At 48.0% G+C, this 25,780-nt stretch overlaps 2 protein-coding genes across 5 annotated transcripts; both read right to left on the bottom strand.

Moving 5' to 3' along the window:
- Window positions 1-9,828, bottom strand: TREML4 (triggering receptor expressed on myeloid cells like 4). Of its 4 annotated transcripts, none has more exons than XM_084752796.1 (8): window positions 9,691-9,828; window positions 9,152-9,493; window positions 8,291-8,341; window positions 7,832-7,882; window positions 6,622-6,672; window positions 6,304-6,385; window positions 2,775-2,904; window positions 1-1,398 (listed from the first exon to the last, which is right to left on the bottom strand). In XM_084752796.1, the coding sequence occupies exons 1-8, from the start codon at window positions 9,749-9,751 to the stop codon at window positions 1,153-1,155; spliced, it is 1,014 nt and encodes a 337-aa protein (XP_084608922.1). In that variant the 5' UTR covers window positions 9,752-9,828; the 3' UTR covers window positions 1-1,152. The 4 variants fall into 4 exon arrangements, with proteins under 4 accessions (XP_084608922.1, XP_084608923.1, XP_084608925.1 ...); XM_084752797.1 differs by having other exon boundaries at window positions 6,304-6,361; XM_084752799.1 differs by lacking the exon at window positions 7,832-7,882 and having other exon boundaries at window positions 6,304-6,361.
- Window positions 9,829-14,747: 4,919 nt separating this feature from the next.
- On the bottom strand, window positions 14,748-23,132 carry LOC311581817 (triggering receptor expressed on myeloid cells 3-like; the record flags this gene model as incomplete). The annotated part of the gene is made up of 4 exons (XM_084754342.1): window positions 14,748-15,189; window positions 15,643-15,749; window positions 21,378-21,728; window positions 22,928-23,132. 4 exons carry the CDS (start codon window positions 23,130-23,132, stop codon window positions 15,136-15,138), a joined length of 717 nt encoding a protein of 238 aa, XP_084610468.1. The 3' UTR covers window positions 14,748-15,135.
- Window positions 23,133-25,780: the final 2,648 nt, after the last annotated feature.

The raw sequence follows: 25,780 nt of genomic DNA, 5'->3' as shown, positions 1-25,780 counted from the left end.
TTTTTTTTTTTTTTGGTTTTTCGAGACAAGGTTTCTCTGTGTAGTCTTGGCTGTCCTAGATTTGCTTTGTAGACCAGGCTGGCCTTGAACTCATAGTCATTTGCCTGCCTTTGCCTCCCAAGTGCTGGGATTAAAGGCATGCACCACCACACCTGGATGAAAATGTTCTCTCTTGTAGTGGCCTTTTTATGGTTGCAGGGCTGACATTCAGCCTGCTGTCCATGCTGGATGCAGGTCCAGGCTGGACTGAATGTAACAAGTGCTGAACACTCAGGCCCCTTCTTGTTTTATGGACGTGACATTCCTTTTGTTTCCTAAAGGATTCTCCCTCCTCCCACCAGTCAATAATCCTGCTTGTACAACCAGACTTTTCTCTGTGAAGACGAATTTGCCTCACGTGATACACCAACACAATACTGGGCCCTGATGGTCTGCTCTGATGTGTGGCTGAATGGTTTGTTTGGGAAGGTTTTGGTCCCTTTAAAAACACTCCTCCCCGCCCCCGCCCCCGCCCCTTTAACTTCTTGACTTCCTCTGTTTGTTGTCTGCAGATCACAGACATTCTAGGCTCCCCATTTTATCATATAACTCATTTCCCTCTCATTTTAAGGAGTCTAGAGGTACAGAAGAGGGAGCCTAGGGGATAGGGTGTCACCTTGTTCTGCTCTGATGCAATCCAGGAGCTTGAACTTTGAATTTACGCATGCGTGGCCGTGTGCAGGGTGTTGCGGGGGGGGGGGGCGGGGGGGGGGCTTTGTGAGTAAATAGCTCTGGGAAATAGCGCCTATGAGGCACGTGATGCCGATGGAGACAGGGGGAAGGTCCTGAGAGAGAAGGCACAGTGTGGGGCTCTGGTTGGGGTGTGGTGAGGGATTCTGACTGGCAGATTAACTTCCCGTGGGTGGTCAGTTTGTGGGAGGCCTGGGCTCTGCGGGGAGGTGTGGATTTTAGGGAGCTCAATGCCAGAGTAAAAGTTAGCAGTAATGAGGCCGGGCGTGGTGGCCCACGCCTTTAATCCCAGCACTCGGGAGGCAGAGGCAGGCGGATCGCTGTGAGTTCGAGGCCAGCCTGGTCTACAAAGTGAGTCCAGGACAGTCAAGGCTACACAGAGAAACCCTGTCTTGAAAACAACAACAACAAAAAAAACAAAAGTTAGCAGTAATGATTTGGGGTGGGAGCCCATCGGTTGTCTCCCTTTGGCCTGTCTAACGGCTTCAGCAGAGTTGTAGAATACACAGGTTGGGGCTCGGGTCCCCGCACAGGGTTAAGAGAATAAGAATAAGCATCCTTCTCACACCCTGAGACATGGCTAAGTGCGCCTGAGGACTCGGAGACATCAGGCCCCCGGGTGTATTCTGAAACCTCCATCTTCACTGCCTCTGCCACATACCCGCGTCCCTGAGGAAGGAAGGTGAAGGGAAAAGTCAAAGCGAAGCCTGTTCGCATCGCCTCCTCCTGCCCCAGGACTGCTATAGCTAGCTGACGGCTTCTCCCTTCTCCCTTAGCACTTCCTCCAAGCACCTTCTGCTTTTCTCTGACCTGGAAGAGAGCTTTCCAACAAGGGGCCTAGGCCTCTCTCTTCTTCAGAGGATACTTTCCGAGGAAAAGGCAGGGAGTCCAAGAAATAACACTTCTATTTAATCTGCTAAGATCTTACCCATCCGTCCTAGCTGGGCTGCCCCTGTAAAGTACATTACACTGGTTTATAGACGTGCGCTGTTTGAGCTCACTGAAGTAAAGCTCTATCATGCCCCATTTAGATTGAAACGGTTTCTTTCAAAGCATCCTCCAAGCCTCTTGTCTAGGGATGGATGGGTGGCCTGGCTCTCCTAACTTTATGATGGGGAGCAAAGGGAACAGCAAACCGGGCCAGGAATGAAAACACTGCGCTCCTGGGAACAGCCAGAAGGTAACTAACTGTCTTAGGGTTTTATTGCTGTGAAGAGACACCATGACTGCAGCAACTCTTCTATATAAAGGAAAATATTTAATTGGGGCTGGCTTACAGTTTCAGGGTTAGCCCGTTATTGTCTTGGCGGGGGAAACATGGCGGCAATGCTGGCAGACATCGTGCTAGAGGAGGAGCTGAGAGTTCTAAGGCTTGATTTCCAGGCAGCAGAAGGAGACTGTGCGCCTTAGCCGGCGCCTCACCTGAACATATGAGACTTCAAGTCCCGCCCTCACCGTGACGCACTTCCTCCAACAAGGCCACACCTCCTAATAGTATAGCTCCTAGGGGCCAAGCATTCAAATACTTGAGTCTAGGGAAGGCCTTTCCTATTCAAGCCAGCGCATTAATGTCTCCAGCAGAAGTTACTATGGTTTACCCCATGGGATGAAAGTGCAAGCCGCAGGGAACTGAGCCATGGGAAGCTCGTCCATGGAGGAAAAGCTCAACTGGGAACCAGCTGGCTGCCTCAAGATTACCAGTTGGGTTTTGTAGGGTGTTGGGAGCACCATATTTGATGGTATCGGTATCTGTCTTGTTTGTTTGTTTGTTTGTTTAAGCCTCATCTGAGGGGGGACACTGCTCTGCTGAGGAGTCCTTCTATTGGAATTTCCAGCAGGTGCTACAATGGGGCTTCCTTAGTTGTTGCTGAGTGTTTTAAGTGCCCTGTTCCCTGACCATTTGCTATTTCATATTTCTTCTTTTACTTTCCCATGCCGTGTACTTACTTAATAAACATACTCACTTAAAGCTGAACATATGGTTAGCCTAGATCGTCCAGCACACAGACCCTACAGAGCACCCTCGCCCTAGTGGCGCTACTGACCTGACGGCGCCTCCAGCAAAGGACCACACAGAAAACGGACAGCATCAGGCCTTTGAGCAGGAGGAGTCCGTATTGCACAGCGACCAGAAGCTTCGGGGAGATCCCACCAGGAGAAGAAGAAGTTTGGTTTCTGGAGGCAGAGAGCAGACAGAGGAGCCTGGGTTGGGATGTCACCTGCTTCGGTGTGACCCCCAGGCAGCTCCTTGTAGCTGGGGTTTAAGTGCAGAAGGACCCACCCTGACCCCTGAAGGGATAATGGGCACCTTGAGGTCTCAGGGCCAGAGAGGAAACCAAGTTAAGAAACCCAGTTGGGAGAGTAAAAACTCTGGCTGGGATTCTGAATTGAGCTGGAAGAAGGCACCTCTTTGACAGGTCAGATAAGAAACCATCTAGCTAGGCAAGGCATAACGGCCCACGCCTTTAATCCCAGCACTCGGGAGGCAGAGGCAAATGGATCTTTGTGAGTTTGAGGCCAGCCTGGTCTACAAAGAAAGTCCAGAACAGCCAAGGCTACACATAGAAACCCTGTCTCGAAAAAAACCACCACCACCTCCTCCACCACCACCACCACCAACAAAAGAAGCCACCAAGCTGGCCCAGAAGCAGATCTGTTGGGAGGAAGTAGTCCCAGGACCAGAAGTCAGCAGGCCAATAAGGAAGCCACAAGAAGACACTACAGGGGACCCAGCCATGAAGGGAACCTGAGTGACCTTGTCCACTCCTTCTCAGTGCCTAGCCACTGTGCTCATTGTGAAGGTGTAAGGTGGAGCTCCCTGGTGATTGTACTTATTGGCACGTGTTTGCCTTTCAGATTTTCTCACTAATTAGCTTTCTTGCTGTCTGCCATTTTTCCTGCTGGGATTGCCATCTTTTTCTTTGAGGACCACAAACTGCACTGCTGTGTTTGTCTTCAGCTCTTTTTAATAACTTTTCCCAGTCTGCCATCTGCTTGTGGTTGTTTCCCACAGTGTGGCTTGCTGAATATAGTAACACCCTACCCTCCTTCATGCAGTTTGTTTAACTTTCCCCTGTGATGTGTGTTTTTAAAGTTTTCTGTTAAAAAAAAAAGCCCTCCACCTCACCCAGATATTCAACTGCTTTTTATTTCTTTATATCTTTATTTTGGTTTTTTGGAGACAATGTCTCACTATGTAGCCCTGGTTGTCCTGGAACTCACTTCTGTAAACCAGCAATTCACCTGCCTCTGCCTCCCGAGTGCTAGGATTAAAGGCGTGCGCCATCACACCTGACGTCCTCTGGTTTTTTTTTTTTTTAATTAAGTTTATTTCCCATAGTTATGCAATTTGAATCTGTCCAGGATTCAGACTTGTGTATAATGACAGGGGGTCCAGTTGGGGTTCATATTTTGCTAGTTTTCCAAATAATGGGACTTTGTCCCCACTGTTTGTGGATGTCACTTTATGCTAGTATGTCCTTGCATTTACACAGCTCTGCTTGCGTGCTTCCAGCCTGGTCCTCTGTTCCACTCATTAGGGGCCCTCTACTCCTTATTTTTTCCTCTCTCTCTCTCTCTCTCTCTCTCTCTCTCTCTCTCTCTCTTCTATTGGCTTTTCTAAACAGGGTTTCTCTGTGTCCCCCTGGCTCTCCTGGACTCCCTTTGTTGACCAGGCTGTCCTGGAACTCACAGAGGTCCACCTACCTCTGCCTCCCTCACTGCTGGGATTAAAGGCGTGTGCCACCATGCCCAGCTCCTTTTTCCCCCCAACATAGGGTTTTATGTAGCTCAGGCTGGCCTCAAACGCTTATGTAGACCAGGATGACCTTGAACTCCTGATTCCTCAACCCCCCACACACACACACACTTCCCAATTCAGGGATTACAGGCACATGTGTGGCCACAACAGGGTCTCTTCCTGTTCCTGAACTGCACTGTTCTCAAAGGTAACAATTTGTTTTATTTATTTTTGTCTTATGTTTGGTATGACTATTTTGATGCAGATACATATGTGCACCATATGTATGCCCAGAAGACGCTGTCAGATCCCAGGAGTTACAGGTAGATAGATATAAGCCTGTTGGGGGTGCTGGAAATTAAAGCCGGGCATGATCTTTGTTGAGCTTGTATCTGACAACCTTGCCTAGCTCTTTGATGAGGCTTAATCTTTGCTGGATTCTGGGGGGTGGGGTGAGGTGGTTCTGGTTTTGTGTCTTGTAGTTGCTTGTTTGTTTCTTGGATTTTGGGAGGTAGGCTGTTTTTTTGTTTGTTTGTTTCTGTTTGTTGCTGGTTTTAAGAGTTTGCTGTTTGTATAGCTCTGGCCTTAGAAGTTGCTCTGTAGACCAGGCTGGTCTTGATCTCACAGAGATCCACTGGTCTCTACCTTCACAATGCTGAGTGTTATGTGTTTTATTTTGGTCATGACAACAGTATATCTAGTGTGCTAGACTTTTAAAATAAGCATTTATAGGTTTTTCTGGTCTTCATTTTTAAAAAATCATTTTAACTTTTTGCAACCTCACCAGCTTTTCTTACAGGGGTGTGGATAGTGTCTGATGGCTTCAGCTATCTCATCATAGTTGGTATGGAATCCCATTCTTGTTCTTTTGTAGGTAATCTGTAAGTTTCCAGAATGTTCTAGTCTTAATATTCTCAAGTCATGAACTAGGTGTACAGGTGTCAGTTGGCTTATCTGTCTGTGGGTGTGGTTCCTGTTTCCCTTGACAATGTCTTTATGTGGGTTATATGGGTGTGTGCTCTGTGTGTGTGTGTGTGTGTGTGTGTGTGTGTGTGTGTGTGTGAGAGAGAGAGAGAGAGAGAGAGAGAGAGAGAGAGAGAGAGAGAGAGAGAGAGAGAGAACGCTGGTATGTCCACTATCTTTGTCTACTTTTCCATAGTTATGCAATTTGAATCTGTCCAGGATTCAGCCTTGTGTATAGTGACAGGGGGTCCAGTTGGGGTTCATATGTTGCTAGTTTTCCAAATAATGGGACTTTGTCCCCACTGTTTGTGGATGTCACTTTATGCTAGTATGTCCCTCCATTTACACAGCTCTGCTTGCATGCATCCAGCCTGGTCCTCCGTTCCACTCATTGGGGGCCCTCTACTCCTTATTTTTTTTTCTCTTTCCATCTTTTGGCTTTTCTAGACAGGGTCTCTCTGTGTCCCCCTGGCTTACTTACTAGGCCTCTTACCTAATCTAGAGCTCAATGGTTGGTGAGACTGGCCCTTTCTTTTCTTACAATTTTGTGAAATTTATATTCATTCTTTCTTAAAAGATTTCCTCCTTGCCATCCTTCTTCACGGAGATCCTGGTTCATTCTGAACCTCTGTCGTTTTTTGTACAGCTCCTCCAGTGCTTGGGACCTGCTCCCAGACCCCATTCTTTTTTTTTTTTTTTTTTTTTTTTTTTTTTTTTTTCTTTCCACCTCCATGTCTGGGACCTAGGAGCTACTCTACAGAACTGGGTGCCCAGCCATCCTGAGATTGGTCCTGGGGCCTCTGGTTCCTGAACTACATGAGCTCCCTGGGCATCCTTTTCCAGGACCCTCCCTCTGAAAACACCTGACTCACCTGTGCTCAGAGCCATTGATGGAAGAGCCAGTGGTCTCCTCTGGAGAAGTGCTCAGAGCTAAGAAGGATACAAAGATGGTGGCTTCTCAGAGGACCAGGAAAGAGATCAAGGCCAGGTCCCAAGAACCACGAGAGGAAGTAGAAAAGGGTTAGATAGGACCACACCTCACAGTCCCTCAGGCCAGGGCTACCTGGACCTCAAATCTTTATACTGAAGATTTTCACGTATGTAAGGGTATCGACCATAAAGGCAGGCTTCCCCTAACCTCACCTTCCCCATGTTGCCCGATTGTCCTCCTTTCCTCTTTGAAAACCAACCTGTGCTTATTGGGAGCCAAGTGGTCATCTGTGGAGGAAGAGTCGGTGAGGCTGGAGGGAAAAAAAAAAAAGGAGACAGCTATCAGGAAAGGTAGAATGGGGTCCAGGCCCTCACCTGTGAAGGCTGTAGGAAGCTCAGCGGTAACTGGGCCTAAAATCTTTAACTTAAAATTGTCCATATTTATGGGATGTTGAGGTAACCTAGTGACCTGAGTTTGAACCTTAGAACCCACAGTAGAAGGAGAAGCCAACTCCCAAAACTTGTCCTCTGACCTCCATATGTGAACCATGGCTCATGCACTCACACATAAAATAATAAAAAAAAAATTAATACTGATGATGATGATTTTAAAGGAGCTTTTACACATTTATGTTATATGCCACTTACTGTTGCAATACGTGTATACATGGCATGATATTCAAACCAAAGTTAACCTGTGTATAACATTTATAATTTTTCATGGTAAAAACATTTAAAATCCTTTTTTTTAACAGTCTTTTTAAAATGATTAGAGGCTGGAGAGATGGCTGATCGATTAAGAGCACTAGGTGCTCTTGCCGAGGACCAGAGTTTGACTCCCAGCACCCACATGGTAACTCGCAACCATTTGTAGCTCCAGTTCCAGGGGATCTAACATCCTCCTCTGACTTCCATGGGCACCAAGCATGTACATGTTGCACAGATATACATGCAGGCAAAACATGCATACATATAAAACAAATATTCTACATTTTGGGGGGTTCAAGACACTAATAATAATAATAATAATAATAATAATAATAATAATAATAATAATAACAACAACAAATTGTACATTATTGTTGTCTAAAGTCTGCACACACAAGATTAGAATTTCTTTCCCCTTCATATTACTTACTAGTCTTTACCCAAGCACCACTAACAATCCTTCCTCACTTTTCTCTCAGCGTCTGGTAACCACCAGTCTCTCCCAGTGTCTATCAGAACGGCATTTCGTTATGGTTGTTTGGTAGTTTTGGAGACAGGGTCTCACTATGTCACTCTGACTTGCCTAGAACTCCCTGGGTAGACCAGGCTGGCCTCAAATTCACAGGGATCCACCTGCCTCTGCCCGCTGAGTGCTGGGATTAAAGGAGTGTATGTAAGGGTATCGACCATTAAGGCAGGCTTCCCCTAACCTCACCTTCCCCAAGTTGCCCAGTTGCCCTCAATTCCTCTTTGAAAACCAACCTGTGCTTATTGGGAGCCAAGTGGTCATCTGTGGAGGAAGAGTCGGTGAGGCTGGAGGGAAAAAAAGAGGAGACAGCTATCAGGAAAGGTAGAATGGTGTCCGGGCCCTCACCTGTGAAGGCTGTAGGAAGCTCAGCGGTAACTGGGCCTAAAATCTTTAACTTAAAATTGTCCATATTTATGGGATATTGAGGATTTTCTTGGCCATCTGTATGTTGTTGTTTGGTGGGGTTTTTTACACCTACTCAGGTTGGCAGAGGATCATTATGCATAGTGGAAGTCAAATGTGGCCTCCCAGTGGGACGTGGGTTGTGGTGGACCAGACAGCACACTTCATCTCTCTATATCTGAAGCCGTGAGGGGAGCTTCCTCATTGCCCAGTCCCCAAGGGGAAGGCCCCACTGAATCTCAGGCTCCCCAAGTTGCTGGGCCACCCCTCTTTCCTTCTCTAAAACCTACCCATCTTTGTGTGGAGCCAGGCGCTGGTTGGTGGAGGAAGAGTAGACAAGGCTATACGAGAAAAAGAGAAGATGACTGCATTGGGTCCTCAGAAGAGAATCAAGTCTGAGCCCCCGACACACACACACACACACACACACACACACACACACACACACACACACACAGACACACACACACACACACACACACACACACACACACACACACAGTGACAGGATATAGGAAAGCTAAGAGCAGCCCTTGCGGTCCCTTGAGCCAGCAGTGACCTGTACCTCATGTCTGCACAGGTGTGCCTGTGTAAGAAAGAGAGCCGGAGGGCTGGAGAGACGGCTCCGCTGTTGACAGCCCAGATTGCTCTTACAGAGGAACAGAGTTGGGTTTCCAGCGCCCACAATGAGTGGTTGGCAACCACTTGTGACCCTAGCCCTAACGGGCTCCTACTTTCTGGCCTCCATGGGCACTGGCACACATGTGGCATGTGCCCACGAGTGCACATAATTTGAAAGAAAAACATTCCAACATTTTTGGGGGACAGGATCTCACTACCTATCTCTGGATGGCCTGGCACTCACTATGTAGACTAGCCTGGCCTTGAACTCAGAGATCTACCTGCCACTGCCTCTTAAGTGTTGGGATCATGCCAGTCCAAAATAAATGAGTCAGAAAGAGACTCCAGGTACTTGCCCCCCACGAAACTTAAGCAGTCTTACTTAATACGGAACCAGAGACCACAGAGATCGGAAGCTGTCTTACGGGGTCAGGGCACCTCATCTGAGCTTCAGTCAGATCAGGTTTCAGGGTTGGGGGAGGGGCAGAGACAAGGGATGGGTGATGTGCATCCCTAGGAGAGGGCCTTACCTGGAGACACCACCAGGCTGATGTTTCTAATAACGGTCACTTCCCTGAGGGAAGCGTTATGTGTTCCACACCAGTAGAAGGCTGAGTCCTTCTCTGTGAGCTGAGTCATGTTGATGCTGAAGAAGCCAGCTTCAAGATCATCCCAGATTGTGACCTGGGACTCCGTAACGGCTTTCCGAGGCTCGGAAGAGGTGACCACTAGGTTACATCTATTTGGAGATGTCTGCCGACACCACGCTTTTGGCACATATGGCCCCCTCTTGGGCTTGTACGGGCACTGCACGGAAAGGCTCTGTCCTGCCACTCTGTGAAGTTCCTCAGATGCTGTTGACCCCCAGGCACCTGGACGACAAACCTTCAGTTAAGAGCCCCAGCTGTATATATTTGTCTACACGGCTGGGAACGCCAAGAGCCAATGACTTCCAGCGCACAGACTCCGAACATGACTCCTGAGCCAGCCCTGGTCACAGGGTCAGCCTGGTGCCTTACCTTGTGCTTTCATCCCGCTTATCAACCCCTGGTACCCTGAACCACCTTACCTGAGGCCAGGAGCACCAGTAGCACAGGGGCTAGAAGCACTTGTGAGCATCTCCAGGCCATACCACCCCAGATTCCGTCAGTGGAGGGGACGAGAAGGGGAGGCCTGGGCCTTTGGACTGGGTAGGAGTCTACCCACCTCTCAGCATCTGTGAGATATGAGAACCAAGGAAAAGCCAGCGCTGAGATTGGGGAAGTGGTTGGCGTGGGTAGGTGGGGTCTGTGAACATATGAGAGGAACAGTAGCTGCAGGCTCCATCTCTAGCCCTCACACTTCACCCCTGCCCCTGCCCCTGCCCCTGCCCCTGCCCCTGCCCCTGCCCCTGCCCCTGCCCCTGCCCCTGCCCCTGGCCATCCTCTCCCCATCTCAGCCACACCACACCATCCACCAATCACACTCCCGCATTATTGCTGAAAAGAAAATGTCAGGAACACTCTAGAAAAAAAAAAACCCACTATGTGAAATAAGAGGCCTGTTCCTCTTTTGATTTTCCCTGAGAAAAGGACAAAGGTTCCTAGAGGTGTGTCCTGAGTCCTGGGTATGCCCACCCAGGCAATAATGTGTTTTCATCCTGGAAGTTTTGTGAGCCACCAGATCCCAACACCAGGCTGTAAAAGGTAGGAGGGGGCGGTTACTAGGAGGTAAAAGAACGCGAGGAAGGATGATCAGAAAGGAAGCCAAGGGGACCTCTTAGGGGTGAGAAAGGAAGTAGGGGAATTCATGACTATGTTAACTGGTGTTTGTTGAAGGGACACGTGAGTGAGTAAAAATATATATATATGAGAAAAATCGCTCTTACTCTCTGTTTTCTTATCTGTCTCTATCTCTCTTCCTCTGTCTCTGTCTCTCGCTCTGGGGTGAACCCCCCCCACCACCACCGGCTTCCTTCTCTCCCCATGCTCATATAATAAACTTCCCCATAGCAGAGAAAAACGTGAGAAAAAAATCATCTTGTGTTAACATCTCATGTGCAAAAAGATGTTGAAGAAATGGTGACCCAGGATGGGACAATCTAGCAATAAAACAAACTGATGTTAGACTTTATATTCAAAACATAAAACATCCACAAGTCTGAGTGAGTTTAGGAAGATGACGGGAGTAAATAAACAACTCGGGAAGAACAATTTGTCCTGGGTGCAAGGACTTCTTGAACTATCAATGGGGGCTGAAGGCCCGTATCCCCCAAAGTCATGTGATGATGAACCTTAACTGCAAAAGAGAGAGTGCCTCTCAGGTCACATGCTCATAAATGAGGTCGGTGCCCTTAGGAAACAGGGAGAGAGTTTGCCCCTCGGCTCTGCTATGATTTGCATGATTTACATTTGCTTTTAAAGGCGAGTGGGTGAGAAAGCTCAGACTCCAGAATAGTGCAGAGACAGGCTACTACCTGGGAGTCCTTAGACAACTGAGGCATGCCCTGGGTATAATTATGGGATACCAGAGCCTCTCTCTCTCTCTCTCTCTCTCTCTCTCTCTCTCTCTCTCTCTCTCTCTCTCTCCCCCCCCCTCCCTCCCTCCTTCCCTCCCTGTCCCCTCTTTCCTTTCTCCTTCTCCCCCTACCTCCCATGCTTCTGGCTTCTCACTGAGTGACATTATCATAATCTTAACATTTGATGCCATATAATTTGAAGCCTTTACAAAAGCTAGCCTAAGTTCATGTCTTTAAGCCTTCAGATGTGTTTGTAAATAAATCTCCTTTCCTTATAAAGTAGCTGACTCAGGTATTTTATTATAGTCACAGAAAACTAACACAGAAGCCCTCTTCTAAGCCTCAAGAACTAGCTAGCTGTCTAAATTTATTTATAAAGTAGCCAGTCTAAGTATTTTGCTACAGTAGTTTCAATGTGCTGGGTGGGATCTATATGAAATATGTACATACATCTCTTTTCTAAAAGAGAAGGAACATAATACCTGTAGCCTACGAATGGACTTACCATCAATTGTCAAGTCACAGTCTTTGAGACCTAATATTCATACACTATAAAAAAGTTTAATCTAATTTAATGTGTATTCCCACCTGTATTAGTCACTGTTCTATTGCTGTGAAAAGATACCATGGCCAAGGCAACTCTCACAAAGGAAAGCATTTAATTGAGGGCTTGCTTACAGTTTTGTGGACTTAATCCATTATCATCACAGCAGGGAACATGGCAGCAGGCCAGCACGATCACGGAGAAGTAGCTAAGAGCTACATCCTGATCCATAGGGAGAGAGAGAGAGAGAGAGAGAGAGAGAGAGAGAGAGAGAGAGAGAGAGAGACAGAGACACAGAGACAGAGAGACAGAGACAGAGACAGAGAGACAGAGACTGAACCTGGTATGGGCTTTTAGAACTTCAAAGCCACCCCCAGTGACACACTTCCTCCAACAAGGCCACACCTCCTAATCCTTCTCAATTAGCATCACTTCCTAATGACTAAGCATTCAAATATATGAGCCAATGGGGGTCATTTCTATTCAGACCTCCACTTTCCACTCTCTGGCCCCCATAGAATTGTAGCCATGTCATAATGCAGAAATGTTTTCAGTCCAACTTCAAAAGCCCCCATAGGCTATCACAATCTCAATATTGCTTAAAAGTCTGGAGTTCAAAGCCTTTTTCTGAGACTAATGGCAATCTCCTACTGTAATCCCATGTAAAATCAAAATGAAAAAGCAGATCACATTCTTCCAAAATACAATAGCATAGAATATACATTATCATTCCCATGGAGGAAAGTGAACATTTGGACCAAAGCAAGACCAGAAACCATCTGAACAAAAAAAACCTATATGACATAACCCATCTCTCTTCTGGTAATTAAAAAATGTGTGTTTTTTTTCATGCAGTTTTAGAGTTCCTCTATCCCTCCTGTAATGGTGAACATCAATTGTCACTTGATAGAATATAAAATCCCCTTGAAGACAAGCCTCCAGGCTTATCTGTGAGGGGTCATTGTTGTTATAAAGAAAATCACAAATCTTTTGAGTTTTACCAATAAAGACTGAGGAGTCAGGTGCTGGGGTGAAAACCTACTAGCTCAGAGAAGCAGAGAAAGTGCCCAGCTAACCTTCCTACTCAGCTCACATCCCGAAGGAAAAAGGAAAAAGCCCAAAGCCAAATGCTAAAATTCCCAAGAACCCAAGGCCAAAAGCTTGCTAGCTCAGCTGATGGCCCAGGAGGAAAAGGCCTGCTAGCTCAGGATGAAAAGCCAAAAAGTTCTTTCTTCTCCTCCACCCTGTCTCTCAAAGTCCCTCCTTTCTACTTAATCCCTGCCAGCTGGTTCCTTCTATGCCTCTTGACCTAGGCTTAACTTTATTAAATCCTGTGTACAGAAAGCTCTAGGATTAAAGGTGCATGTTAGAGCTGAGCCACACCATAATTACCTGTTTACAACAAATAGAAAGTTCTTGGATTAAAGGTGTGTGTTAGGGCTGAACCAAAAGAAACAGGTTTTTACAGTTCACAATCTCAGGATTCACAGTGGGATCAAAAATCCTGCAACAGATTATATAGATTATGGTAAAGTCATAAGAATGTCTGTGAAAGATTATCTTGTCTATGTTAATTGCTGTGGCACCAGGGAGTGTGGCATTGCTGTGACAGGCCTGACTACGATGTTTGTTGGAAGACTTTAAACTAGAAAAGCAGTTGAATACTTCAAGTGTGGCTTAATGGCACGTCCTAGTAGGAACATGGAGACAGTGCTGAGGGTAATTGGAACTGTGAGGGCCAAGATAAAAAGTTTCAGAGGGGAAAAATATTAGTAGGTGGCCTAGGGACCTTTCTTGTGACGTTTTGGCAGAGAATATGGCTGCATTTTCCTTTGTGCTAAAAATCTGCCTGGGCCTAAATGGAAGAGTTTTGGATTAATGGCCCTGGCAGAGGAGATTTCAAGATAGCCTAGTATTGACTGTGTCGTGTGACTATTAGTGGTCACTCTTATACAGATCTATAATGAAAAGGAGCAAGCTGGACAAAGAGAAATATAAAATGTACTGTTTGGTTGTTATGCCCAAATTTTGAGAGTCTCCCTGAACAGACCACCAAAGATCTGAGTCCAAATGCAATTGCAAGGAAGTCTTTATTGCAGATTTGAACCCAGGCCACACCTCCTCTTGCACTGACACAGAAGATGCAGGGAAGTGGCCTCTAGTCTCAATTAAGAGAGGTTTTAGACAAAGAAATGGGTTTTATAGTATACGATTGGATGGCATTTGGGCAGAAAAGCTGCAAGCAGGGAGTTACAAGCCTTGGCATTGTGTGGTTGGGTAATAGGTACAGGGGCAAGTTGACCTAGAGATAAGATTGGTTGAAGCAGTCATGAGGGCATTAGGAACTTTGGCCTGGTTTCTCCTAATTGGTTGTTGCTATGTGCCAGACCATCTGCTGGTCAGCTTGACCAGCAGAGAGTATATTTGGACTTTCCCAAGGTGAGCTGATTGTGCTGCTAGGGAATATTTTTCTGTTTATATTACTTTGTGGTTTTTCCTGGAATCTGGGTTCAGCCCTTGGTCAGGTTTAACACAAAATGGAGTTTCTTTTTCTAAATGGAGTTTGTCTGGTCCTTACATTTGGAAAAAAGGAGCATCAACAAGTATGATTGAGCTAACTAAGTTCAGTGCTTCAGAAGGTAAAAAGTTTAAAGAAATCCAGGTGTGGTGGGTCATTCCTTAAGTCCCAGGACTCGGGCACCAGAGCCAGGCAGACCTTTGAGTTTGAGGCCATTCTGATCCACAGAGCCAGTTCTAGGATAGCCAGAGCTACCCAGAGAAACCTTACATTGAAAACAGCCAAACAAAACAAAGGTGTAAAGAAAAGCCTGACACCAAGTGGGATAAAGGGAGTGGTGACCTCAGGGTGAGACTCCACCTAACTAAGCTCCCAACTTGTGAATTTTTTAAAAAGCTTAGTCAATGACGAAAACCATTAACAATGGAAACTTGATGCAGATGTAATTGAATGAGGGAGCCTATGTTCCAGCCACATCGAGCTGCAAAACTTGACAGTTTTAGCCACATAGTGTTAGTGGTTGTTTTAAAATTGTTTATGTTGCAGTTTCTCTCTTAACTTGGCTAGCACCCAAATAATTGAGACTGGACTGTGATATTGTTTAATAAGCTTCATGGCACAACAACTGAGCAATATTAATCCATTCTTAACCCTCTAAACTAATCTGGCTTTCTCTTTGCCAAAAATCTGGCCTGGCTAGCAGGAGGGGAATGGAGACAGGGTTCTGAGGAGAACTCCAGGCAAGTCCCACTTGAATGCTCCACCAAAGGCCCAAATCACTTGCAGTTTCACAGTCTCCACTGATGTCTCACGAAGCTCCTTCTACCTCCTGAGGGCTGTCCTCTGGCTGAGCAGAGCTTACAAAGATAGTGTAGGGAGGCTCCAGTTGCCCCCAACATATGGTATGCTGCTAATAGACGAGGGAAGGGTATGCTCAAAGCTTGTAGGAAGAAGGCTACTGTTTCTCAGAGGCTCTCTGTACTTCAGACACCTTGGGAGGTTGTGATACCTGTGTAGGGAAAAGAATAGAGAGGCTTTAGAAATTACCAGCTCAATGCAGGGCATGGTGGTACACATCTTTAATGCCAGCCCTCAGTAGGTAGAGGCAGATGGATCTCTGTGAGTTCCAGGGCAGCCAGGGCTACATAGTGAAACCTTGTCTCAAAACAAATAAAACTGAAAAACATATGACTAGCCCAGAGATCCAGGCTTGAGTAAAGCCTTCCTGTTCTGAAGGAAGGCTCAGGTGGCCCACCCTGCTGTCCTCACCCTTGGGTCTTCCTAGCCGAGGAAAACCAATTAGGCACGTGGCTCCCAGGATCATGGCCCATGCCCTGCACTATGCCCAGGGCTTGCCTTGCCCTTTGACCACAGACCTCTCTGAAAGGGACATCCAGGGTTCCGGTTCTGAGGACACTTTAGGTCATTCTCACCCACATCACTCCTGGCCTGTCCCACTTACCTTAGGCCCAGCCTTGCAGAGAAGGACAAGCAGGACAGAGAACACCAGGCCCTTGTTCAGGATGAAGCCGCATGTCAGAACGATCACCATCACCATCAATGGCTGGCCTGCGAGATCAAAGGCAAATGTGCGCACTCTAGGGATGACTTTACTGATTCTAAGTGGGCAGGGATTATCTGCCTTCGGGGCTCTGAGGTTGGACCTGCTACCTGCCTTGCACTTTGAGAGAAGCCAATGGGGCTGCATACCCTCTACAAAGAAGGTCTTGACCTTTTCTATGATCTTCATCTTAGAGATACAAACTTGTTTTCTGTCTCTGCTAACTGCCCCCCCCCCCCCATACACCTTATGCTTCCAGAACATGGTTACTAGTTCCTGGCATCTCCACCAACCACTCACATTTCTCCTGAGACTAATGGCTCTCCCTCTGTACTTCCCAACTCCTCAGCTGCTTTCAAAGTGTCCGGCTACTAATCATTCCCATGGTACTTTTCCCATGGTACTATTCCCATGGTAGTATTTCCAAATACTACATTCTGGAAAGAGATGAAGACTACTCTTCATCGGGGAGGGAGATGGCAGAGACATGGCTCTACTGGGTACCCAGGTACTGGCGATAAGGTTGTTCTTGTGACATGGTGCTTTATCACCCTTCAGAGTCCCAACTGTGAGCCTGGCCAAGGATCTCAACACTCAGCATATCCCCTACCCAACCCATCTTCCTGCCCTCCCTGGCCACACCCTCTCATGCTGATGGCGCCTCTGGTCCATAGTGGCAGTCCTAGGTAGGTTTCTGTTGCTGTGATTAAAAATTAGGACTATGCTAGGTAGTAGAAATTGGCAGTAATTAAGACAAATTGGTGCCAGGAGTGGGGTATGGTTGTGACAGAACTGACTGTGATGTTTTGGGAAAGATTGCAAAAGGACTTTGGAACTTTGGGCCAGAAAACCCAAAGAGAGTTGCTCAGTGAGGCGTTCTGTGGGAGCTTGGAGAACAGAGCAGAAGATGGAGGCCTGGCTCGTGATGCTTCAGAGGGAAGCAAAGACCCTACTGGGCCTTTTATGTGAAGGTTCTGCGCTTCTGTTAACCGGAGCTGAGGGATATTCTGTGATTAGCAAGAGACCAGAGCCAGGAAAGTAAAACCTTTGCCTTGCTGGAACACTGGATGCTGGTCAGTTGGGGCTGAGGACTCAGTCGTGAGTAAAAAGAGGTGAGTATCACTGAGGTGAAGTCTTCTGAAGTCAGTTCAGTGTTTCCTCAGGATTAGCACACAGAGGCTGTGCTCCAGAAGCTGCCAGGTTAGTTCCTCTTGCTGGAAGCTGAACTTGATAGTGTAAGAGTCACCCGGGTGGTACTGGTTTTGAAGGCATGAGGGGAGGGGGGTCATGGAGAGCAGCGGAGGCTTGGCACTGTGTCCCTGAAGAGAGCCCACAGGATGCTATTGGTGAAACGTGCAGCCCAGATGCAGCAAGACACACCAACAGTTCTGGAGATGTCAGCAGCATAGGATGACCATCAAGGACAGCAGCAGCAGTGGTGGGGAAGGAGGTGGGGGGGTAGGGAGGGAGGAGCCAGCCAGAGTGCAGATGACAAGCTGTGTGTGCTGCAGAGGACAGAGCTGAAGAACTGACCCAAACCCCTTTGGCAGAGCCCAGAAGGTCATGAGTAAATCCAAGACAATTGGACACTGAGTTTTTCACACATTTGGAGTTTGGTTTTGCTTTGATTGTGACTGTGCCCTGGTTCTTCCCTCCGGAAGTAAGAATTTAATTTTTTTTCCCCTCGGAGAGACTTTGAATTTTAAAAGCCTTTGGATTTCAATAGACTATTTTTTTTTTAAATAGAGACAGAATTTTTAAGTGTTTGGATTTTTAGAGACGGTGGGACTTCTAACATTTGTAATGCTTATGTTGTAATATTGATATTAATGTGTGATCTTTGGGACGAACAAGAGAGGAAGGGCTATGATGTAACAGTGATGTGCTTGTGTGCTTGTGGCAAGGGGCCAGTCAGCAGCACCCCTTCATGGCCTCTACATCAGCTCCTGCCTCCAGGTTCCTGCCCTGTTTGAGTTACTGCACTGGCTTCCTTCAAGGATGCACTATGTGGAAGTGTAAGCCAAATAAATCCTTTCCTCCCCAAATTGCTTTGGGGTCAGGGTGTTCTATCACCGCAACAGTAACCCTAACTAGGATAATGACCATAGGCAACTTGGGGAGAAAAAGTTTTGTTTCATCTTACACTTCCAGGTAATAGTCCATCACGGAAAGAAGTCAGGCAGGAGAATCAAGTCAGGAACCTGGAGCTTGTAACTAAATCAGAGACCATGGAGGGGTGCTGCTTACTGGCTTGCTTCCCAAGGCTTGCTCAGCCTGCTTTCTCACCTAAGTCAGGACTGCCTGCCTAAGGGGTGGCACCACCCACAGTGGACCGGACCCTCTCACACCAACTGACCATAAAGATAATTCTCTATGGACAAGGTCACAGGCCACTCTGATCTGAGCAAGCGCTAGTTGAAACTTCCTCTTCCCAGGTGATTTCTGGCTGGGTCGAGTTGTCAGTATTGCTACCAGGACATCTTAACGTGCCATGTGTCCCATCTTCCCTAACAGAGAAGGAAGAAAAGAAGGAAGGAAGGGAGGAAGGAAGAGAAGTGAGGGAAGAAGAAAGAGACGAGAAGGGACACAGGGAAGGGGGAAGGGAGGGATGGTAAGAGGGAAAAAGAGGAAGAAGAAATGTTTGCTTTAAACCTAGCTAAAACTGCACCTGGCTGTTTGCACTGTCCCCTCCAGACCGCTCTCATCACAGCTGCGAGCACCCTCCTGTGGATGATTAGTTCCTGTTTCTCCTGCAATCCCTCCAGGCTGGGGTCAAAAAAAAAAAAAAAAAAGGTATGCAAGCTGCCATTTCTCAGCCATCTTGGCTAAAGGTTTCTCCCATCCCTGGAGGGAAGATAAAGGAAGCTGTCACAGGGCTGCCTCCTGTCCTTCCGGGTTTGGATCTGATAAAGCCTTCATCTTGTGTCGAGCCGGGTGCAGTTCTCATGCAGGATGGTGGATTCCAGGCATTCTCAGTGGGTTTTCTTGTAGCTTTTAGGTTAGGACTTCAGCAAAAGTTCTGAGTGGAAATGGAATGATGGGTTCGGAGAAACTCTTTCTCACGCCTGGAAGCAGGTGGGCTTGGCCCGGAGTGAAATACAAATGGGACCTGCAATCGTCACATAGAGGAACCCAAAAACATGGCAGCTGTCAAATGCCGCAACGGAGGAGCCAGACTGACAAGAGCTTTACAGCTACCCAGAGAAGGTGAGGGACTTGTCCAAGGCCACGGGGCAGCTTCAGGGCAGAAGGCAAGCAAAGTTATAGGATCTTCTATTCCCGCTGCTGACTTAGTCCTTGCCCAGCTTTCAGGAATGGGTCCAGGTTAAGGACCTGAGCGGAGGGAGGGGGAGGGGCTTACCCACACAGCTGAGTGAGCCTCTCCACTCCAGGGGTGTGTGATTCTCCTATGGCAAGGCCAGGAGGTCTTGCCGACGTGTCTCCGTGTGGTTTGTTTTCGCTCTGTCAGTTCCTTTGGTGTGAGGGGACGGAGCAGCACAGGGCACCCTCAGTGTTCCTCAGGCCCCCTTTGAGACAGGGTCTCACTAAGCAGCCCTGGCCAGCCTGGACCTTGCTGGCCTAAACAAGAGATCTGCCTGCTTCTGCCTATCTGGCACTGCCACATTGTGCCTCTGCCTTGTTTTGTTTGTGTGGGGGTTTGTTTGTTTGGCTTTCTTCCCCCCCCCCCACCCCTTTTGAGACAAAATCTCTCTTTGGGATTTGGAACTCACTAATTGGGCCCGGCTGCTTCATGAGAGAGCCCTAGGGATCTTCTAGTCTCTTCCCCCACAGCACTGGGAGGACAAGCAAGTGCCACCGTGCCCAGCTTTCTACAGAGGCGTTGGGGATTGAACTCAGGTCTTCAGACTTGCCTGGTAAGCGCGTTACAGACTTAGTTATCTCTACAGCCCAGAGGTAGTTTAATGTTACTTGTTTGTTTCAGTTCTGTGAGTTGAATGTGGACCTCACATGCTTGGAAAATATTCTAACCCTGAGCTACTTGGCCAGTCCTCAACTCTATCTACAAATCAATTCAATTCAACCCCAGGCCTGTTCCCATGAGAGGGGTCACGTGTTCAGGTAAGGCAAAGAGGGAGGCCCTGTGGTGATAATTACCTCCTGTCCTCACAGCTCCCACAAGGGAAGAAAACATTGAGGACACTGAGGCCAAGGCATCAGGACCCGCTTTCCACAAGCCACCTCCCCACAGGGGTATCCAGGCTTTTTAACAGAGGAGGATCTACCAGTGACGTCACCAATGAGGAACATCTGAAGGCCAACGAACAGACCCTCTGCTCTTCAGTGTCTGCTCCTTCTCCGGTCCTCCTTAAGACTCCCCGAGAGAGGCCAGAGAGGTGCTCAGCATTAAGAGCACTGGCTGCTCTTGCCTAGGACCAACATGGCAGGCCACAACTATCTAACTCCAGTTCCAGGACATCTGATGCCCTCTTGTGGCCATTGGGGCACTGTACATACATGGTACATGGACATACATGCAGACAAAATACATACATACATACATACATACATACATACATACACACACATACATATATACATACATACATACACACATACATATATACATACATACATTTTAAAAATTAAATGAACTAGCCAGGCGGTGGTGGTGCACACCTTTAATCCCAGCACTTGGGAGGCAGAGGCAGGCAGATCTCTGAGTTCAAGGCCAGCCTGGTCTACAAAGTGAGTCTAGGACAGCCAAGGCTAGAGAAAGAAACCCTGTCTCAAAAAATCAAAATAATAATAATAATAATAATAATAATAATAATAATAATAATATAAATGAACTGTCCACCTCTTATAGCCAGGCAAGGCTTCCAGTGGTGGGACTATATTACATTCAATTGAGCTATTGGATCCCATGGAAATCCCAAGCAGCCCAGACTATTGCTAAGACAAAAGGCTGCTCTCTGCAAATTGACAGTGGGGCCCCATTGCTGAGGACAGCACCCACAGAACTAAACATGAAGTCAAGCTGGTGCTACATGGAGCCCTGACCCCTATGTTATAGGTGTGGGATGGTACTCTACAGGCTACTGAAAAAGAACTGTGGATGCCAAAATAGCCACAAAATCTTTGACCTGGAATCTGCCCTACCTGCAAAATGTTCTAGGACAATAGTGTCACATCTTTGGCTAATAAAAAAAAACCCTAAACTTCTCAGAAGCAGATATCTTATTGGTCAAGCTAGGCCGTTTCATACTTCTACCAGGGACTTTTGAGAGGAGTGGGTCTGTGAGGGCCTAGCAGCTCGCTGATCTACAGAAAGGCAGTGTGAGTGACTAACTCCTGCGTCCTCCCTGGCACTGAGAGGCAGTGGGACAAGCTGCAGGCTTGGCTTGTGGCAGAATGCCAGAGGACAGTTTCAACGCCAGATTCCACACCACGGGAAGCAGATGACTTTTGAGTCCACCGCATCTAACACCCTTGTCTTACAGACACAAAAACTGAGGCACAGAGAATATGACTTTCCCAGAGTCGCACGGTGAGAGAAGGAAAGGTCTAGCACTCTCTCCATTACTCTGAGCTGCTTCCTTAAAGCAGCAGATGGCAGTCCCTGCCCACTACTGAGCAGGAGGAGACGCCACCTGGCAGGGTCCACTGGAGCTCACCTTGGCACTGTACCAGCCGAATCCGATTGTGCAGGACCACACCATTGTCAGGAGAGAGGTAGATCACACACTGGTAGAGCCCCACGTCCTGCTTCTGCAGTCCGGTCATCGTGACCTTCACAACGGCTTCGGTGGGATAATCCTCCAGAAAGTACCTCCCAGCCCGGGCCAGATTGAAGTCTCTATTTCTGGTGTTTGTGAGCACCAGGGTCTCTGGAGAGCCCGTGCTTCTGACCCGCTGCCAGGCCTTCAGGTTGAATGGGTATAACATGATGTTGTAAGGACAAGTCACGGTCAGGTTCTTGCCTTCCAGAAGGCACTGCTCTTCTTCCTCACCTCTAGCTCGGAGCCCTGGAATAGGAGACACGTGCTTCATGGAGCCAACCTGCCTTTTGCATCAGCCACGTAGGCAGTACATTAGTGACCCCAGCAAGCGTGGAAGGGACATTTAGGAGTGCTGGAGCCATTCTGATGCCATTGATTCCTTTGTGTGTGTGTCTGTGTCACATATGGCACAAAGGAGGCAAAACACCCACAACAGCTGACTGAATCTAGGTGGTGGGTTTGCAGTAAATATTTTCGTCTGCATTTTGTAGAGTGGAAAATGTCCATGTTGGAAAGTGACAAAAGGTCTTTACCAGTATTGCATCATCATTTCTATTCTTGGAATGTGTGCGTGTGTGCAGGCAGCCATCCACTTGTCTCTCTCCTTCCTAACTGCTCCCTCCATCTCTCTTACTCTCGCTCATAGTCCAAGGTCTCACTTTGCAACCAGGCTGACCTGAACTCAACATATAGCGGAGGCTGCTGCAGACTCAGCACAGTCCTCCTGCCTCAGCGTCCTGACTGCTGCGTTTACAGATATGCACCACCGTACCCAGCTCTCTATTGGTTTCTGCTGTGGTCCAGACATGTGGTTTGCTGCCTGGCCCATGGCCGTTTCTGTTCATTCCTCCTACCCTCAGGTAGAATCTCCTTCAACCTCTGTCCACCACCTGTCCAAAAGGGGCATCCACCTGAACAATGCCAACTGCGTTTATCTTTTTCCCTTCTTCGTCTTTCCTGCTGTGGACCACCTACACCAGGTTACACTACCACCACCATCAACCCCTACAACTTTGACTACATATTTACTACTATGTGTGAAATACTGAGCCATGAGCTTTCCATCCACCTGCTAGGTAATTTTCAGGATAACTTTCTTTACATCCACTTATGCTGCTCTTCAATCGATTGCTCCTTTATGGGAGATTTGCTTGCCAGGTTTTACCTCTAGGTGGGTGTCAGCACAGCGTAGTGGGTTGCCTAGTTACCATCACATCACTTTCTCAACTTCAACATGGACCTGCTGGGTCAGGATGGATCACCGCGGACTATCTCTACTTCTTCATCCATACTTGCCTCTCTCTATGTAACAACCACCCTGGTCTCCTCCCAGTCCGTCTTGAGCAACAACAGTAAATTTCTTTTTAGCAACTACCTCCCCTCAGTGGCCTCCATCCCTCTTGTTGCCACCCTCTCTTCTAGCTTCCTCACCTGCTTCTCCTTACCCGTGATGCAGAGCAACAGCCCCAGGCATAGCAGCAACTGAGACATCTCCCAGGTCCTTGCCTCGTCCACCTGATGCTCCTTGCTGGCTGCGATATCTGCCAGTGGCCAGAGGCAAGTGGCCGAGCCACTCACAGTTGCTGGAGCATGCTGGCCCACACAGAAGTTGACTGACTTCTGTCCCAAGGTTCCGCTGTTTTGTCCCATTGAGAAACCCTGAAGGTTACATGACAGGAAAAAACTGCCCAGGGAAATGCAGAAGCGGGAAAGGAGAGTACTCAGTATTTGTGACACTCTTTCCTGCTTTGATGTTACAATATTGAGAAACACTCAACTGTGGCTGTCCTTCTCCACCACACCTGAGGTCCCCACAACTGTTCTACTCACTGCCTCTGGGCACCAAGACATTTTTCCCATCCACTGAACCCTCGCATCATTCTCCCCTAGCTAATGATGCTGAACATTCAGACCCACTCACCTTCTAAAGCCAGGAGACAAGCTGACGTCATTAATCAGATGCCATTCACTTTGTTTTTCTGAGAGCATCTCTTCTTGTTGTCTACGCTGTATGAGTGGTGTGGCCTGCCTTCCAGTACTCAGATGAAAGGGTGTCCACAACTCTGAGAGCTGGAAAGGTATCCCAGCCCTGAGATGGCATAGTGTCCAAAGGGTAGCCTGAGGCACAGGAGCCCTGGAACCTCACAGCTCTGAGAGGAGGCCTCCCAGGGGAGGGTTGCCCCTAAGCCCTGAGGGACTGAGAAGTCTTGGAGTCTGAGCCTTGCTCCTTCTGTTTCTTCTCTCCCCCTTTCTTCTCCCTCCTCCTCCCCTCCTCCTCCCTCCTCCTCTTCCTCTGGTGGTGGTGGTAGTGGTGGTGATGATGACGATGATGAGTCACAGCAGGCAGTAACATCGCTTAATAGAGATTTATTGGAGGGATGAATCCAGGAGTGGCTGCCTCTGCTCCCGGGAGGAGACAGAAGAGAACTGGGCAGACCCAGCTGTTATATAGGGCTTCTTAGGGGACAGGTCTTTCTAGGGCAGGGATTTCAGAGTGTGGATTGGTGAGATTTCAAGCTTGCGCTGGGGGAAGCTCAGGGATTGGTGGGGTTTTGTCCAGACTTCTCATCCCAAAGTAGCATAATCTGCGATGAGTCCTACTGAGGGGCTGGAGATGGCAGTTACAGAGGTCTGGGGATGGGGGAGTGGCTGGGCTGCTGGAACTTTCTCAGGGAGAGGTCCTGCCAGTTTTCTGCCTCTAGAGATAATAAAATTTACAATGTGTCCAAAATGTACAAAGAGTCCACTGTGAAGGCAGTGGGCTGAGGCAGGAAAGGTTGTTGTCATCATGGACAGCTCCCATGGCAGTGGCAGCAGGCTCTGAGGCAGGACTAGTCAACATGGACAGCTCCTGCTGAGGTGCCTCCTCAGCCATTGTCTCCTGTCTCTGCAGCCCCGGTGCAGGAAGGAGGGGCTGACTGCCCTGAGGTAGGAAGGAGGGCTGGCAGCTAGCCACTTTAGATGTTAGTGGCCCACTGATCAAGGGCTAGATATAACTCGTGGGGTTAGTGATACTGTGGGCCAAAGGACTGGAGTGGGATGGGGGCATCACTGGGCTCCCTGCAGCTTGGGGAAGGCATCCTTTCACAGGGTTTGGGGTGGTGGTGGTAGTGTTAGGCACTCTGGGCTGTCTCTCCTAGGGAGCAGTGGTCTTGATCAGCCATGGCCACAGCTGTAATGGCGTTGGAGAAATCTATAAATGAGCATGTACGCATGTGTGTGTGTGCGTGTGTGCGTGCGTGCATGCGTGTATGCGTGCGTGTGCATGCATATGTGTGTGTGTGTGTGTGTGTGTGTGTGTGTGTGTGTGTGTGTGTGTGTTGGGAGCAGTGGCAGTCCTGGTGACGGTGGCGATGCCTACAGCGGCATCAATCTGGCTGCAATAGGGGCGGTGGCAACAGCAGCCTCAATCTGGTCATGGTCAGGGAGGCAGCCCCAGTGGCAGAATCCCTATATCTCTCACTGAATGAATCTCACCAAGTAGGCTAGGCTGCCTGTCTGCATCTCCCCAGGGCTGGATAATGTGTGTACAACACCACATCTGATGTTTTGTTTTCTTTTAAAGACTTTATTATTTATTTTATGCATGAATGTTCTATCTGCATGTAGGCCTACATGACAGAAGAGGGCATCCGATTCTAGCAGAGATGGTTGTGAGCCACCATGTGGTTGCTGGGAATTGAACTCAGGACCTCTGGAAGAGTAGACAGTGGCTCTTATCCACTGAGCCACCTCTCTTGCCCCATTTGGTGCTTTGTATGGGGCTTCTAGGAATCAGAATCAGGTCCTTATGTTTATGTGGCAGGCACTTCAGCAAAGGAGGCATCACCTAAGCCCTTGACTCACCCTTCAGCACATGCTACCCATAGTTCCAAGCGTGGCTGAATCACTCGGGAAGCCAGGCATGTGCAGTCATGGGGTCCACCATCAGAGGCCCTGAGCACATGAGCCTGCAGAAGGGCCAAGAATCTGCTTTTTATCAAGCAGCCTCGATGATTCTGGCTTAAGAATCCAACTAGACCAGCTACCTCAGGATACAGATACTGAATGTCATGAGTCATTGGGTCTGACCTGTTCTCTGTTTCCCCTTATTGTTTTCTTTGAGAGGTGTTTCACTACATTGTCCACACTGTTCTGGAATCCTCTGTCCTCTTGCCTCTCCCTCCCAAGGCCTAGGCTCACAGACGTGCACAACCGGTCTAGTTTCATTCTGATGCAGTGAGAAAACACCCTGACCAAAAGAAAAAAAAAAGTCACTGAGGGGAGAAAGGGTTAATTTGGCTTACAATTCCAGGCCA

Source organism: Acomys minous (assembly GCF_964271855.1).
Source record: "Acomys minous genome assembly, chromosome: 13".
Classification (NCBI taxonomy): Eukaryota; Metazoa; Chordata; class Mammalia; order Rodentia; family Muridae; genus Acomys; species Acomys minous.
The sequence above is the reverse complement of the archived record's forward strand: the minus strand, read 5'-3'. Positions and strand labels throughout refer to the sequence as shown.